Source organism: Eumetopias jubatus, unplaced genomic scaffold (assembly GCF_037043125.1).
Source record: "Eumetopias jubatus isolate StellerSeaLion01/CBP00866 unplaced genomic scaffold, mEumJub1_p1.0 scaffold_4, whole genome shotgun sequence".
Lineage (NCBI taxonomy): Eukaryota > Metazoa > Chordata > Mammalia > Carnivora > Otariidae > Eumetopias > Eumetopias jubatus.
In genome coordinates this window covers 12700028-12718203 of record NW_028274810.1, presented here as the reverse complement: position 1 = coordinate 12718203, position 18176 = coordinate 12700028, and the positions used below count along the sequence as shown (strand labels likewise).

The 18176-nt window shown below is 40.7% G+C and overlaps 1 protein-coding gene across 1 annotated transcript in view; it reads left to right on the top strand.

Annotated features, from left to right (window-relative positions):
* Positions 1-277: 277 nt before the first annotated feature.
* The window catches only part of CTTNBP2NL (CTTNBP2 N-terminal like), a 52455-nt gene continuing 34556 nt past the window's right edge, over positions 278-18176 (top strand). Inside the window, exons 1-3 of the mRNA XM_028102181.2 lie at positions 278-344; positions 13372-13495; positions 16624-16731. Of these exons, the coding sequence (XP_027957982.1) occupies positions 16633-16731 (99 nt within the window). The 5' untranslated portion in view covers positions 278-344; positions 13372-13495; positions 16624-16632. The remainder of the gene's footprint in view (positions 345-13371; positions 13496-16623; positions 16732-18176) is intronic.

Sequence of the window (18176 nt, the reverse complement as noted above, 5' to 3'; positions counted from 1 at the left end):
AAGGTGGAAAGTTGCAGAAGCGGAGCCGGGAGGGGCCCGATCCCACCCCGGAGCCCGGGCCGGAGGAGGTCGCTTCCTCCAGGAAGTGACGCGAGCTCAATCCCAGCCTGGCTCTCCCCAAACAAAAGGGATCCTGGGGCCCCGGGAGGAGCCTAAATGACATTGGAGAAGCCCCTCCTCCAGCCGGCGCGGATTGGTGCCGGGGCTGAGGAAGCGAGGTGGCGATTGGCCCTGGTGAATGCCATTGCGCCCGCCTGGCGGTTGAGGGGCGGGGCCTCGGGGGGCTGTGGATGGGAGCGGGTGGCGGAGGCGGCGGAGAGCAGAGCCCGGAGCGCCGGGAAAAGGTAGGAGCCGCCTGGGCTGGGGCTTGGCGGTGGGTGGGGGGCCGGGTTCTCGAGAGAAAAGCAAGGGTAGGACCACCGGTGTCCTCCCACCACCGTCCCAACTGCCACTTGCGCCCATCCCCTGAGGGGGCGGGGCTGTCTCCTCCGCCTCCCGGTATTCCCCGAGGAGGCGGCTCCTCATCCTCCGAGGGTCCTCGCAACTACTTATTGTCCCCCGTCAATCCCAGCTCCGTAAAGGGGCTTCCCTCCTGACACCCCTCGTTTAAGGGCCCCGCTCGCCCAGCGCCTCAACCTTCGGGAGGGCGCACAGGTTCCCATTCTCTAGGCTGCCGCCCCCACCCCCATTTTGTACCCCCGGGAGGCCAGACACCCCTCCCTACACTTGTCCCTGCTCGCTAGAGTGGGACCAGAGCTAGTTTCGCCCATAAGATAAAAATCAGTGTTTTCCAAAAAAGATGGGTGAAGCAGAAATCAAGACCCGACCTAGACAGCCTGCTACACAGAAGAAGCGGCCTTCCCTGACTTCAGTTCTTCCCATCCCCCACTCTCTGATACTCAGGCTTCCTCCTGAAGCCCCTCGGATCCTCTGTTCCCTTGGGCGGGGGAGGGGGGAGGTGGCGGGGGTCCAGAGCTCACCTGCTTCGGGACTGTTTTAGACTCTGGAGGAAGGAGAAATACAAACTCCCCACTCCCCCTTCACCCTTTGCACCTTCCCTCCAATCTCTGCTCCTTGTGGGAGAACCCAACTTCCAAGGGCTTTTTAGGTTTTGAGCTGCGTTTCATTTTTGCTTTCTACCCTATTTCTGCCCTTGGGAACTTGATGAAAAAAACCATCCTTTTATGTTTCACAGATAGGTGGGTGTGTTGGTTATCTGCAGAGTTGGCCTTACGTGGGTAGAATGCAGTGTATATTGTTTGTTAGTGAATAATAGCCTGTTTTCAAATAAAACAGTGTAGATAAGTATATAAAGAGCATTAGATTAGGAATGAATATCTCCCAGTTTAGGGGGGGCTGGTCCGTTGCTCAGGGAGACTGCAGTTAACCTTGAAGGTATAGTTCTGTTGAAACAAAAGGCAGGAAGTGTTTGAAGAAAATTCAGGTTCAGCCATCTAGGTTTATCATTAATCTCATCCTGTGGCCTTTGGTTACTCTGTAGCCCCTTTTTTATGGTGGGTTTTTCCTTCTGGGAGAAATTGAAACACACATGATGTTGATCGGTTTTATAACACCGGTATTCACTTCCAAAATTTAGGGGATGAAAAGTAAGAGCGAGTTTTAAATCTCAGAGATAAGGATAAAGAAAAGCAAGATCAACTCCAGCTATTCACAGACCTGTAACCACCGAGAAGTGTCTCTGTATTGTGCTCCTAAAGGCTTTGTCAAGTTGACCTTCATTTCAGCAGGTGCAAAATATTGATGATTTTTGGCCTAATGTTAATGACATTGAATCCCCAGTAATCATCTATTGGTAGGCCTTCTATGTATTAAAATTTGCCATATTTTTTAACATCGCTTCTTTTGCTTTCAATCTGAAGTCCATCTTACTACTGTTATCTGTAGCCAAGCTAACAGCAATGAGATGCAAAGAGTTGAAATCATGGGGCGCCTGGGTGGCTCAGTCGTTAAGCATCTGCCTTCGGCCCAGGTCACGATCCCAGAGTCCTGGGATCGAGCCCCGCATCGGGCTCCTTGCTCGCAGGAAGCTTGCTTCTCCCTCTCCCACTCCCCCTGCTTGTGTTCCGTCTCTCTGTCAAACAAATAAATAAAATCTTTAAATTAAAAAAAAAAAGAGTTGAAATCATGGTGGGCGGTTATAATGGCTTTTTACCCTCCTGATTATAGACTTTCTGAAGGTAGACTTCCAGAAGTTTATTATTTTTGAATAGTTAGCTTCGAAGTTTTCAGAGCCATTCTCAGTGCTCACAGATCTGTTCAGAGATTGTTTCCAGATCTCCAGTAAAAAAGCACAAAGAAAGAACCGTGTGGTAGGTCTCCCCAGCTAACACAAAACTTAACTGTGATAGGAGAGGGTAAGACGTGGGCCCCCGGCAATAGGAGCAGAAAAAAACTAAAAGCAGAACAGGAAATCCCAAAAAGATATATCTTATTACATGAGCAGAGAACAGAAAATAAACTGAGGTAACAGACTAAGGAAACCAAAGCAGTGTTCATTGCCAGAGCCTTAATGAGCAGAGAGGAAAAAGCAAATCATGCTCTTTGATTATTTGGCACAATAAGCAAGACCTGTCTGATACACGTCTGGGTCTTGGAAATCTTTCCTTTGACTTTTTCGACAACTGTTTGGTCATATTAGATGAGGAAAAGCATTGTATGCAGAGGATTTTTATGTATATGTCTAACCTATGTCACTCAATTATAAATTCATTGAGAGCAGGTAGTAGTAATTTTTTTTTAATCATTGTGCCTTTCCCAGTGCCTGGGACAAGGGATTGTTAAACTCAGTTTGAAGCTGTCACCTTAGGGTAGACGAGAAAGATAAATTGTTGATAGGATATGGCACAACTTAGTATAAACAGTCCATTTCTTTTTGTCTTGATTTAACTTTATTTTCCCTACCTGATGTCTTAGGAAACTCCCGTATCTTAAGTGACTCTAAAATACTGAATTTCCTGTAAGAAAATAGCTGATGTTTATATATATATAGTTTTGTAATGAAATTTAAAAGCCGACTTATTAATGTAATCATTGCTAGTCTTTTTAGGATTTTATTTTTCTGAGAATCTGACCTGAGTGGAAGGAAGTGAATTTAGGAGTACACACTAGGAACTGATTGCTTATTTTTAAGAATGGTTTCCAAGTGTTTGATTTTGACAAGTTCCTGATCTACTTGGGGATTTTTTTCAAGTGAATTTTTAGACGATTTTGTGCTTTTCTGAACTAGCACTAAATACACGAACAGGGGACACAAATAGTTTTGGGTCCCTGAATGGAATCATGCGGACCGATTACGGCGGGCTCAGTGCACTCGGCCTATAATGGGTCTGTGTCTTGGCAGAATCAGGTTTGCAGTGCTACCAGTTAATTTGCAGAACAGGATTGGAATTCTTGGCTTTTCTGAGTGTAGGAGAACCATGTTTCAAGGGGTTGCCATTGAACCGGCATTTGGTGGCATGATACGAGAAGCAGAGATTTATTTCCAGAGGAAATCTGTCCAATCTGTGGTGGTTGACCCCAGGAATGGCTTGTCAGCCTGTTCTGAAGGCCATTTTTTTATTTCCTCCATGTTTCTGCTAATAACTAAAAATCACATCTCCTAAGTTTCAGTTCAAAGCATTTCGATGAGAAAACAGCTTCTTTATTGTGAGGCTATAGAGTGTGGGAATTGACAGCAGAGACTCTAAAGGCAAACCTGGGTTCAAATCCCAGCTCTGCTGCTCTTTTACTCTGTGACCCAGGCAAGGGCAGTTTTCTGTCTCAGCATATCCCATTTTCCTCAGCTGGGTCATAGAAGTAATTCTGAGAGTGGTTTTTTTTTATGGTTTATATGAACTAATGTATACATAAATCACAGAGCAAGATCCCTGGCATGTAGGAAGCACACAATATTGGTAGGTATTTTTGCCGTCCTTATTAGCACTTTGCATGTGAGTTACAGAATATTAAATATTCTTTTACTCCTTTAGCGTTTTAACAAAGGTGAAGGAACAGTATATGATTTTTGTTATCATCTGATTGCTTTTAAATATTTCAATATATAGCTAAGATTCCTAAGTTGAGGAAACAAATCTTCTATCTGTCATGATCTCAGACATCTGATACAAGGATTTTTAGGAGAGTATGTGTGTCTGCCTCATAGAGTGTGTGTTTTGTAATTTTGTCATGCAAATTATCTTTCTTGAATTTTTTGGCCTGAGAAAAGGAAAGGCAAGGGATTCAGCCATCTGGTGTCTTCTCTGACTTGTCAGTTGCTACACTCCAAACTCTACCATCTTAAGTACCTCCATCCTCAGTGTCCTATAAATGGTTTTGTAGACACTGGGATGACAGTACAGGGTTGCACCTCAGCATCCTAGATTTAAGGATTTTCATTGGTAATTTTGATCAAAAGTGGTTTTTGCCTTTTGAAGACAACTCCCCCCAACTGCCCCCAAAGTAAGGAGTGATGATGGCAACAGGTGAGAAGAAACAATAGACGGGAGTTAAGAGTGGAGGTGGAGTCAAGGACAGGGGTGTGTGTGTGTTGAGGAAAACAGGACTGCAAGCAGGCATTGAAGTAAAGAATGCAGTAATATGGTTCCTCCCTGCCAAGTATTTCCAAATTCTGTATTTCAGGTCCAAAGCCAGAATTTCTGATCTAAATGTATCCTCTGCTGCTAAATGAAGCCTTTCTGACTTGTGGAGCCACAAAGAATGTTATCCTTAATTGTTACTGAGTTCAGTAGAAACTAGAAAAGAAAATAGGAGAGCACAGGATGATGGGGTTTACAGACCAAAAAAACTTCTGACCTTGAGCCTTGAGAGCATCTGCTTGGGTCCTTTGTACACAGCTGCTAGGGAGGGCGAGGCTGAAGAGTGCTGTGGGTTTGCCATCCTAGACTGGGGAGAGCCAGGGAAGAAGTAGAGCAGGGAGAAGCAAGCGGGGATGAATTATTTTAACAGGAGATAAGAACTGTAAGTTACAAAGGAGAAAAGAACAAAGGGTAAGTAACAAGTAAGTTACAGGAAAAAGAGAGAAGCATTAACTTTGCTTTGGGGAGGTGCGGGGGAAGGGGTGCCCCATCTCTCAGTTTCTGCTAACCAGTCCTTTCTGTTGCAGCAGGTGGTACAGGAGTAAGGACAGAACCAATCTGATTCTTAAGTGATTTAATAGTGGAGGATACAAAAATGATCAGGTCTAGTCCCATGTATCAGCTCCTTCCCATTGCCTCTTGTTCTTAAATTGAAGGCACAGAAGAAATTTTCTTAAGGGGCTCTACCCCTGAAGACTTCTCCACTTCCAAACCTTTAGCCTCCCCACACTGACTGACTCTTAACACATTCGTTCCTCTTGGGAGTCTGATGACTTCTCATTCAGCATGTCTCATATCAGTGACCATTTTCCCCTTAAAACCAGTTCCTTTTCTAACATCCCTGTTTCTGTTAATGGTGTCACCATTCTAGTCAGTCAGTCTAAAAGTTCAGCCCATCTGGGACTATTTCCCCTCCTGCCTTGTGGAACGGAACCAGTACCAAGTTACTGTAAATTCTGCACGAAATATCCTGAATCCGTCATTTCTCTTCCATCCTGACTGCTGCCATCCTAGTTCACACATTTTCGCCTCATGCCTACATTGTTGAAGTTTTCTCCTAACTACTCTTTCTGCTTCCAATTTCTCATCAGTCACAGCAGCTCTTTCCTTTCCTAAAACTATGCTTTTGTTGTGAAATTCACCTGGTTAAAAATGTTTAGTGGCTTCTTATTTCCTAAAAGATAAAGCCCAGTCTTATTGGCCATAATCCAAGGTTTTACACTGTACATTTCCTTCCAACCAGCATTTTTTGGATTCCCCCTTTGAACCACACTGCTAGGTACTAAGTTTAATCAAGTTGAGTTTGTATAGGAGAGCAAAGTCTTAGAAGACAGATTTGTCAACAGAAGAACTGAGACAACAGAAGGTGATAACTGCTCCTGGCTTATGAATATAGATACATATCCACTATGCATTTACCATAATGTAAAAAATAGCCATGCTGTGTTTAGAAAATCCATTTCTCAGGCATTAAGTTAAGATTGTGACTTGATTAAAAGCTGTAAAAATTTGTGGAAGCAAAGGCATGCTTTTCACCTGTGTCCTAAATCACAAAAATCTAGTGTAGGCAGAAGGATGTCCTTTTCTTAACCCAAGTATGGAGATAACCATTGGCCTGAACAAACGCTGTGCATATCCCTGAGCCGACTTTCCCAGAAACTGGCCCGGCCATCTCCTTCCTGGAGCAGATCAATCCGTCAAGTCAGAAGGAGTAAACTTGTTTTGGTTTCTAAATTAGACACATGAATGGTAGAAACTGGCAGCTCATCACCAGAAAAGGGAAACTTTATTATCCTTGCTGATAAAACCACATATGTGCTCCAGGGATGAGAACTAACCAGTCACTCATTTTAACTGGTCGATATCCTGTTAGAGTAGGTGGTGTGAGCCCATTTTATAGATGAAGAACTGAAAACTGAGAGGTTAAGTGGATCAAGGAATGATGAAGTAGCAGAGCCAGGATGCAAACCTAGGCCTGTCCTACTCCAAAGCCCACACAGCTTTTCACCGCAACACACCGCCTTGGGGCGCCTGGGTGGCTCAGTTGGTTAAGCGACTGCCTTCGGCTCAGGTCATGATCCTGGAGTCCCAGGATCGAGTCCCGCATTGGGCTCCCTGCTCAGAGGGGAGTCTGCTTCTCCCTCTGACCCTCTTCCCTCTCGTTCTCTCTGTCTCTCATTCTCTCTCTCAAATAAATAAATAAAATCTTTAAAAAAAATAGAAGATGAATATCAGGTAATCGTAATAAGTTCTATAGGGAAAAAATAAATAAAATCTTTAAAAAAAAAAACAACCACCTCTCAGGAGAATTACTGTCCCCAAAGAACCTCAGAGCAAAAACAGTTACGAGGTCCGTTGTTGGTAATTTCCAGCTGATAGCAGATTGTTAAACTTTTTTTTTAAATCCGTGATCTGATTTAGAAGACAAAATTTAAGGGGCGCCTGGGTGGCTCAGTCAGTTAAGCGTCCAACTCTTGATTTCAGCTCAAGTCATGGTCTCAGGGTCCTGAGATCTAGCCCCGAGTTGGGCCCCACATTAATTCTCTCTCTCCCTCTCCCTGCCCCCCCCCCCGCTTCCCCTCCCCCCCACCCCACTTGTGTGCAGGCATGCACTCTCTCAAAAAAAAAAGATTTTTCATTTAAAAAGAAAGGAAGATAAAATTTAAAAGGTAAAACACTATCAGTTATAATATTTGTTGTGGAATTTTTGTGGTTCTGGGAGAGTCAGGTTATGGGCATAGCTACAATGCAGATACTTTGTTTTATGGCTCATCCTTGTACTGTATGGTCTGTTTCTTACCAGTTTGGAATCCTGATGGAGTCAATGACTTCCTTCTACATTGACATTTGAAGGGTTTTTGTATTTCAGGCTGCTCCTAGAATTGTGGCCCATGAATCATTTCACTGGAAAGAAAATCAATCTATATGTTATTTTTTCTTTGTTGCAGTATTTTACAACTCATGGTGGCATTATTTCAGAAAAACAAAAGTTTAGGGGAATGATAGACACATAGATGATACATATGTCAGTGAAATCTTGTTATAATTTCATTTAAGCTAAATAAAGTCAGCTGACAAATATACTTAGTGGTCCATACTTTGATACTTTTCTAATGTTAAAAGACATTTTTTAATGAAAAATATTACCATAAAATCTATTATTCATTTTCATTAACATACATTCCAGTAGCTTAACTAATGTAGTTCTTCTGGTTTGGTCTTGTCTCAGATGAAAATACTTGAAAGGGTGTAAACAGATATCCAGGTAGACAGACCTGTTTTTAATAGCGTTGTGCTAAATGTCCTCATTTTGGGAGAGAGATGTTTAAATGTTTGTTTATGGGCATGAGGCCACTTCCTTCTTTTCCTCAATACACATATAAATCTTATTGGCAACAATGAGAGAAACAGAGGTATACACATATACTTAGTGAGAGAAAGAGGTGGGTATTCACACACAGAAAGAGATACACCAGAGATGCATGAGTCTTAAAACAGAGCTAAACGAGGGGCGCCTGGGTGGCTCAGTCGTTAAGCGTCTACCTTCAGCTCAGGTCATGATCCCAGGGTTCTGGGATCAAGCCCCGCATCGGGCTCCCTGCGAAGTGGGAAGCCTGCTTCTCCCTCTCCCACTCCCCCTGCTTGTGTTCCCTCTCTCACTGTCTCTCTCTCTCTCTCTCTCTCTGTCAAATAAATAAAACCTTAAAAAAAAAAAAAAAAAACAGAGCTAAACAAAACAAAAATCTAATATCCATCATGGTGTCCCAGAAAGTGGATTAGACTGGATTTAGATCTTCAAAAGATCCCTAAGTGTTAGACCTCGTTTTACTGTTTAACTGTAATCTTCAGGAATTCACTGAACAATCCTGGCCTCAGTTTTTATCTGTAAAATGAAGAGTGCTGAATTAGATTATTTCTGAGGTCCCTTCCAGATTTGTGGATCATGTTTTAGCTGAGGTTTTTCTACCATGCAACTCCTAAAGCTGGTAAAATGAGAAGATCAGATGTGAATAGTAGTTACCAGGTAGTAGGAGTTGTTAAGGAAGCCGCTGGAATCAAATTACTTAGGTTCCTGGGACGCCTGGGTGACTCAGTCAGTTAAGTGGCTGCCTTCGGCTCAGGACATGATCCTTGGGTCCTGGGATGGAGTCCTGCATCAGGCTCCCTGCTCAGTGGGGAGCCTGCTTCTCCCTCTGCCTGCCGCTCCCCCTGCTTGTGCTCTCTCTCTTTCTGACAAATAAATAAATAAAATCTTTTAAAAAAATTACATAGGTTCAAATTCCATTTCTGCCGCATACTAGATCGGAGACTTTGAGCAAGTTATTTAGCCTCTGTGTCTCACTTTTCCAGTCTGTAAGATGGGGATGTGATGGTAGTTACAACATCTGTCATCTAAAGTTGTTGTGGGGATTGAATTAATTCATGGCAAGTACTTGGAACACTGTCTGGAACACATTAATGTTCATCTTTTTCGTTTTGTTTTTATTTAGCTCAATAAATGTTTATCTTTTTTGTTATTACTATTCCTGCTTGAATTCTTCTTGGAAAACTGCTATAAAACTCTGAGGTGGTGGTGATTAACATTGATAGGCTCAATTATATCATTATTCATTTCTGTACTAAGCATAAATCCAGAAAATCTGGCATCCTAGAATCTGCTGTGAAAAGAGTATGTTTGAATAGAGTACTGAAAGTATTTTTAATGTCAACCTTAATTAGCTTCATTACAGAACTGGTTTCTTGAGGCCTACTTCAAAGTCTATATTGACTATTGGATATACAAGCATCTTGATCCCTTAGCACTGTTGTAATTTCTTTCTCAGTGCATTATTTGTATTACATTTCAGGATCCTGAAATTTATAATCTCCAAAACTGTTTTGAAACCATTCTGTTTTATATAATACTATATTGTGTGGCTCGAAAAAACAAACTGATAGCAATAAGACAAAGCAAGGCATTCTGAGAAATGTTACAGAACTCTCCTAGTTGCTCTAAGAGTCTTTAAAGTAATAAATGGTTAACATGTTGTATTAGTTTGCTAGGGCTGCCATAACAGGGTACCATAGACCAGGTGGCTTAAACAACAGAAATTTATTTTCTTACAATCCTGGAGGCTAGAAATTGGAAATCAGCATGTCAGCAGGATTGGTTCTTCTGAGGCCTCTCTCTTTGGCTCGTAGATGACCATCTTTCCCCTGTGTCTTCACATGGTCTTTCCCTGTCACATGTTTGTGTCCAAGTTTCTGCCTCTTACAAGGATGCCAGCCATATTAGATTAGCCCCCTCCCCCATAACTGCATTTTAACTTAATTCCCTTTTTAAAGACCGTGTCTCCAAATGTATTATATTCTGAGGTGCTGGGGATCAAGACTTCAATATATGAATGGGGGCAGGCACCCAATTTAGCCCAAACACTTTTTTTTTCCCTGAGAGAGAGACAGAGCAGGGGATGGGGGCAGAGGGAGAGGGAGAATCTTTTTTTTTTTTTTTTAAGATTTTATTTATTTATTTGACAGAGAGAGACACAGTGAGAGAAGGAACACAAGCAGGGCGAGTGGGAGAGGGAGAAGCAGGCTTCCTGCCAAGCAAGGAGCCCGATGTGGGGCTCGATCCCAGGACCCTGGGATCATGACCTGAGCCGAAGGCAGACGCTTAACGACTGAGCCACCCAGGCGCCCCAGGAGAGGGAGAATCTTAAGCAGGCTCCACACTCAGCGTGGAGCCAATCCTGGGTTCAGTTGCACGACCCTGAGATCACGACCTGCGCGGAAATCAAGAGTCAGAGCTTAACTGACTGAGCCGCCCAGGCGTCCCCTAGCCCAAGGATCCAAATAGTCCAGTAATACCTTTTATCTTCAATGGAAAGATTGATTTGACATTTGTAGTAAAGCTTATATTGCTTAGTATTGTAGAATTCAATAAAATATTTGTTTTTATATCTTGGTTTTAGAACCTTTGTAAATAATAATAGCAAAAACAGCTCTCTTTAGTAAATGTGCAAAAGATGATCTGCTTTCTTGGTCAGAAAATTATTTTCTGATAGTATTTTGACATGTTTTTCTTCCCTAGCCTAATTCTGAAATGCCAAAAGTGGAATGAGAAGTACAATTTGGAATGTTGTCATTCTCTTACCCCTAAATGCATAAATAACCCTTCTGAAAAACTAGAAGTGCCAGAGGGTGGGGAAACTTAAATCTTTTTGAGATAGTCAAGGTATGTCAACGCCTTCCACCCCCAGATAGTAGGTTGCTTTGGATACATTTTTAAAAATAGCAGTGCATTTTTGTCCGTATTTAGATTTAGTATTTATAAATGTAACATGTTTATTTTCTAAGTTTCATATATTCTGGGTTTTTAAGGAAGTACATTATCTAGTAGAAAGCTGTCAAAAACACCCATTTTGTATGTCAGTGTTGACTCTGAATTTTAAGAATTAATCGGCCTCCTATATGTTGGCTTGGCTGATATGTATGTGAAAATCCTTACATAATTGGAGCAAATTTGCTTTCTATCTTATTGCTAACACTAAAACTTACTAAATGGCCTGAATCCCAGTCAATTGCAGCCCAAGTATAAGTTTTTTAAATTTGATGTCTCAGTATATATTAAAGAAGTGACTTTTAGCAGTTTGCAAGCGTGATTTTCTGGGCAAACAACTGGTTTGTTTTTTCACTAGCCAAGGTGACTTAAAAAAAAAAAAAAAACAGATCTTGTAGATTTTTTAAAGTGTTTCTATGTCCAAATTATCTAAGACTCATCCAAAAATGTGCTTTCCCTCTTTCATGGCCCATACTATCCACCATTTAGAAATCAAGCCTACAGTTCCACATAAAGACATGCACACACCCAGATACTAGATAGACAAACATCGTACTTGTGCTCCACCCTGCCCTGCCCTCCTGCTTACAGAGCTAGAGAAACTGTTTGGGGTGTTTCTTTTTCTGCCAACCAGTCTCTCTGTGGTAAAAAAGGCAACAACGCCTGCTATCCTGTAGAATTAATTCAGAGTTCCAGAGCAAAAGCTGGGACTTCCTCAAGAACAAAAAGGAACAACCAAAACCAGAACGAATGGAGCTTGGGTCTTATCCAGAGAAGGGAAAAGGTCAGAAAAAATGAACAGAACCCAAGCCACAGCAACATACCTTCATGGCAAAATCAGCACTGACATTTAGGAGGCTCAGGGAGGAGTGAGGGTGCCCTTCTTGACAGCCTCAACGCTTGTGACTGTTGGCACCTAAAAGTTTGTATAGAAGACTCACACACTCCTGACTGCTGGCCCCAACTTGATGGAAAGTAGCATGCGAATAGACCAAATGGTGCGCTAGGCAAACTGATGTTTAAAATCATTTATTGATAACCTAAAAATAAGTTTCATACATATCCCATAAATAGGCTTATTTTTTCCAGGGTTTTAAAATATGTATAATTTATCTGTTTTCTTATATGTATTTATTTTTTAATTGAGAAAACTATAAAGCTTAATATAGCTGCAGTTTGCTATACCACAGTGTATGATAATGTATCCAGACAACTGGTCTACGAGTGGTTTTTATTTCAAATTCATAGACTGTGGCATGCCTTGAACAGACATATCTGCCCCTAAACTCTTAAGGAAAGTTGTGTCTTGGAGACATTCAAATGGAAGGAATGAGCTGAGCATCTGGTTGAAATGATCTTGTCTTTCAGAGTTACTTAATGGATGATGACAGTGACAAGTAACAGCTCATTTAGAAAGCAAGTAGAGAATGAGTCTGTAGACTACGATACGGCATGCCAAAAATCTGGCAGTCATATTTCTGACAATTAATATGGAATCAGCAACAGCCTTTTTCCGAGTATCTTGGGCCACATCATTTATATATTAGGCAAAAATGGGAGTCAAGTTTAAGAGTTGTTGCCTTAAAGTACAAAAGTTATGTTTCCTCACATAAAATTTAAAGCCTATCATTTTTTTAAAAGTTTGCTGGGTCTTAGGGGCGCCTGGGTGGCTCAGTCATTAAGCGTCTGCTTTCGGGTCAGGTCGTGATCCCAGGGTCCTGGGATCGAGCCCCACATCGGGCTCCCTGCTCAGCGGGAGGCCCGCTTCTCCCTCTCCCACTCCCCCTGCTTGTATTCCCTCTCTCACTGTCCCTCTCTGTCAAATGAATAAAATCTTAAAAAAAAAAAAGTTTGCTGGGTCTGATATACTATTAGGAAAACAGAAACACAGAATTTGCATATAATTCAACACTTAATATATTTGGGAAAAGGTAGGAGCTGGGATGAGTAATTAGCCTTACAGACAAAGTCCAGGTGGTGACAGGTTGATTTGTTTGTTCATTAACTGGTAGGAGGTGGGGGGGGTAAGCGCGAACCTTACAAAATTTAGCAGTTTGAAAGTTCGTTTGTAATTATGTTATTTTCCCATCTGAGTGTATTGTGGGTCAGTCATGGTGATTTAAGCAAATAGGCTTTTGTCAATTCAGGGAGACAAAGTCATTTCTCTTCCAGGACTCTCATAAGTTAGTCCTTGAAATGGCAGTGGACATCTTAAAGTAAAAATGATTTTGAAAGCCCTCACCTTCCCTAACCGTAATTGCAAAAGGGAAGTCAGATGCATGGTACTTTTGCTATATTGCTCAGCTTCAACTTGAAGAAGTAGCTGTTTTCTTTCTTGTCTGTGTCAACCCACACCTGTCAGGCCTTATCAGCTGGAATGACAGTTGACATTCATGGGATTTATCAAATTGTTTATAGTATGGTCACATAGACAATAAATTTCCTATTATTTTGCAGCATTGGACACTTTCCCACCATGCTGATGGCATTTTAAATATATTTGTCAGTTTTCCCAAATTTTAACTGAAGAAGACCTTAAGAATTTATACTCAAGGACGAAAGTGTGACTGCCAATTATCAGGTCAGTATCACCCCCACCCCCACCCCTACCCCCACTCTCAGGAATATTGCTATCACCTAAAACATACTGCGGTTTTATGGTCTTTCATTTATATTAAATTTATTGCAATATCTTGTGTATTGAGATTGGATTCAAATATAAAGAACAGCAAAGAACTGCTAAATTTTAGTATTTCTAAAGAAAGGTTATGGGAATATGTGAAAACAGACATATTGGTTTTTCAGTTACACAGCTGTGACCCTTTTTTTCCTCCTCTGTCATGTTTGTATTGTATTCACTTCATGTAGACACTCAGCTGGACGAGTGGGTACATATTAGCAGAATGTTCCAGATATTAAAATTTGTGTGCAGAAGCGATCTACAAATGTAGATCACAAGACTATAGTGCTTTATGCCATTGACATAGAATGGAATTTTTTCTTGCCTAGGCTGGACTCCTTTATAATTAAAGTGACTCTGAAGATTGTTTCAATTTTTCTCTTTTATGAGGATGTGTATTAATCACAACAGATCCAAGATTTTGATTTAGGTACAGTCTGTTTTTAGTTCATTGTATATTTACTTTATTCTTATTTCATTGGATTCTCTAACAATTCTTTTTTTTTTTAAGATTTTATTTATTTATTTGACAGAGAGAGACACAGCGAGAGCAGGAACACAAACAGGGGGAGTAGGAGAGGGAGAAGCAGGCTTCCCCCTGAGCAGGGAGCCCGATGCAGGGCTCAGTCCCAGGACCCCGGGATCATGACCTGAGCCGAAGGCAGACGCTTAACGACTGAGCCACCCAGGCGCCCCTCTAACAATTAATTCTTGGTTTTTACCCATGAAAGCTTAGAATGGAAAAAAGAAGGACTTTGGAGATTGACTAGTCTATCTGATTTTACCTGTGAGGAAACTCAGTGTCAGAGCACCTGGGTAACTTTTTTCCCCAAGGCCATGGAGCTGCTTAGTGGCAGACCTCAGATTTAAATTCTGCACTCCTTACTCCCAGTCTGTTATGCTTTTCCTCACATGGCACTGCTTCCTTCAGCCCCAGTTTTAAGATCTCTAAATAAGAGTACTGAAAGACTACAAAGATGTTGAAAGAAAAAAAGAAGAATACGTGTGAACACTACCATTATTACTTTGGTGCTTCTGCATCCAGTTCATTTACTCAGTGTAGTTGGTATTTGCAGAGTACCTTTACGACTGCCCATTATTCTGCTTAACATCGTGGGAGGGAAGGGGATGGGCATAAAATGATAGGATTTTTCCTCTGCTTTTTAATTTCTGTGAAATTAAACCATGAAACCATCAGGAAGAAGGGGAAGGGTTTCATCTAAGAAATCAGTGTGACTCAACTGGTGGCTTAAATTCCTCACCATTCTTCACTCCAGGATGCTATCACCCTCTTCATTTATGTTTCCCAACCACAAAAGGGCAGCTTGAAGGTATTTCTGAGGTCAGATCTTGGCTGTCCCCAATTTTGATAATGCCTTTCTTAGAATTCTTGTGGAAAGTAAGAGAGGATAGTAGTTATTAATAATTAAACCATTGTTTAGCTTGTATCAGGAACTTGGCAAGATGTTTTACATTTATTAACCCAATCTTCACAGCAACCCTATGAGTTAGATATTATCATCCCCCTTTCACAGATAAGAAAACAGAGAATCAGAAAACTTGCCCTGAATCATGCAACTAAGACGATGCAGACCTGGCATCTATCTGACTGCAAAGCCACACGCTCTTTCCAACATACCATCTTAAATTAAGTGTGTGGCTTTATTAGGTTTGTGGGGTTTTGTTTTTGTTTTTTTTTTTAGTTATTTTTAAAATACCTGTTGTGAGAGGTCTTCTGTAATCCAGAAGTGAGCATCACTTACCAGCTGCTAAAACTCGGTAGTTAGAAAGTTAGCAGTTACAGCTGAAGTTAGATGGAACATATTTTGCCATATGGCAAAAGATTCATACAGCATGTCTTGGAACACAATCTAACAACAGTGAAGTATGCCTTTTCTACATGCTCTCCCTCACTTAGAGGCAGTAGCTCTGGAAGGAATCAATGACTCTTTTGTGTGCCTCCTAAAATTTAATGTGCTCATAAGAGTTGGGAATTACTGGAGGGTGTGTGAACTCGTCATGTTGTAATTCACTTTAAAGGAAACTGTATGAGAGTGACAATTTGGAAGTAAAAAGGGGGGAGAAGGAAAGTAGTATTTGCTTAGTCTCGGAAGTTATAAAATGTATCTTACCATAACCCTGGTCAGAAGACCCTTGGAAAATTGTGTAGCAGTCTAACTTCTGTCTCTGTGTGGTTTTTGAGAAATTAATCTTGTGGAAAGGACTGAGTTTGTGCTATGCAGTTTGCCATTTAACATATTTCAAAAGATGTAAGACTTCTCAGAAACGTGAACTTGCTGAGTCAGATAAATTCAGTGTGTAGTAGTCTGTCTAATTAAGATTTTTAATAAGGACAGTATATTTTAAGAAATTATTTAAAAGTATATTTGTATGATGGTTGCATTGAAGTCTTATTTTACTATATGAAATATAAATACCATGATAGGTGTTTTTCCTTTTAAACGGTTTCACAGAGAACACTTATCATGTGAAAGTAGATGGTTTAAAAGAAAAATGTCTCCCATACTGCCACCGGACATTGTCCTTGCCCAAATTTCGTTTCAGCCAACTTTGGAGGGATGCCAGAATGTTTTATATACACTTTAGGAATTTGGTTCTCTAAAACTGGGAAATCTTTTCATGATCTCACGATTTTCTGGTGAAATAGTATTCACAGTAACACAATTTTACCTGCGCTTCTAGTGAACTAAACTCGTGACTAATTCTTTCTGAGACCTCCCAGGATGTATGTAAATATGCCTGGAGGAAAAAAATGATGGAAAATTGATCTTTGTGAGTAGTGATGAAATCCATAATTAAGGTGAATTTTATTTTCTCTTACTGCTCAGTTTATGATTAACATCAGAAAGCTCTTATTTTTTCTACTTAATTGTACAGTTTGCCATCTTAAAGCATTTTTTTACTGTAATTGTTGCTCTTTTCTTGTCTGACTCAATTTATTTTTTTCTTTAGTAATATCAGACTCACTCTGTCTTCTGGAGATTGTCTGATCGTTGTCTTTGTTTTAGGCTTTCAGGATGAATCTGGAAAAACTCAGCAAGCCTGAACTCCTAACACTATTCAGTATTCTTGAAGGAGAGCTTGAAGCAAGGGACCTCGTGATAGAGGCTTTAAAGGTGTGTTAAAGAAAAAAAGAGGTCATTGTATGTTTTGAAAGTTATTTCATTGGTTGTAATTTCTTTAACCTGGATGTTTCTGTAGCTCCTGTTGAAGATTGAGGCCTGGGTTTACATATTGATACTTGCTCTGGCAGCTACCTGCGTGGTATGTGTTTAGGGACATTGGTAAAGCCTTTCTGACCCCAAAATAGTTCCTTTAGTCTCTCTACCTCGTGTCTGGACCTTGAACTTCATTCTTTAGCTTAGAGGCCTTAACCATTTTTGAATGCCAGCTGCTTCAGAACCTAATGAGACTTGCTTTCAAAAAAATGTATATACATCCATATACCAAAATTCAGGATATAATATCTGGGCAATCAAGGACTCCATGAAGACCATCTCTGGATTCCCTAGACCCCAGATAAAGAATTCTTACTTTTGATTTAGTATTTGGTATCTGTTAAGACACAAGGGGTAGGGGAGGCAGGTATGTGATATGCTTTCCACTCAGTTTTTCCATGAGCCTAAAACTGCTCTAAAAGGGGTGCCTGGGTGGCTTAGTCAGTCAAGCGTCCAACTCTGGATCTCAGCTCAGGTCTTGATCTCAGGGTCGTGAGTTCAAGCCCCACACTGGGCTCCACACTGGGCGTGGAACCTACTTAAAAATAAAACAAAAGATAAAACTCCTCTAAAAAAATAAAGTCTAATTTAAAAAATACAAGGGGGTATACCTCCTTTCAAGTTTCATGAATCCTGTACACTGTTGTAAGGATGTTTCCCAATTTGTCTTGAGATCAGATTTGGAGAGGCAAAGAAAAGGCAGTAAGGATATCTGTGTGAGCAGCAGGAGGATGAGAAGGAGGAGAAATGGTCAAAGAAAAGAGACTTGAGCATGCTGGGGAGAGCATAGTCCCTGCAAAGCTCACCGAGTCTAAGGATCTAAGAAGATGTTTCTAGTTTCAAATTTTAGTTAGAGGTTATATCAGTGTACATCTTAAAGCTCATTGGTAAAAGGTTTATGAAGTACTTTGGGTGTTTTTTGTTTTCAAAATTATCCTCTTTATTAAATATTGCATTGATATTTATTTCACATGTGTTCATATGAAGCTCCACTGTTGAAGACTTTTTTTAGAGCAACAAAGATAATTTTCTAGATAATTTTCAAGGAGGCTTAGAGAATCAGTGATTTCCTAAGTAGCCAACAACAACCACTCAATAGAGTTCGTACAAAAAGCCTTTTTCCCTTTCTGCACTGATATAGAGTAAATGTGTTGTTCATTTAGTCATATCTGGGTAGTCTTTTCTTGGGTTACTCCAAAATTATAATTGTGATAAAAATAAAATCTAAACCTGTTATTTCTGTGTGCTCTTAACGTGACATGCTAATTTGTTTTGGAAGAATGACTGAAAAAGACTGACATTTCTGTCTAATAAATATGGCTCAGGGTAGTTTATCACTGAAA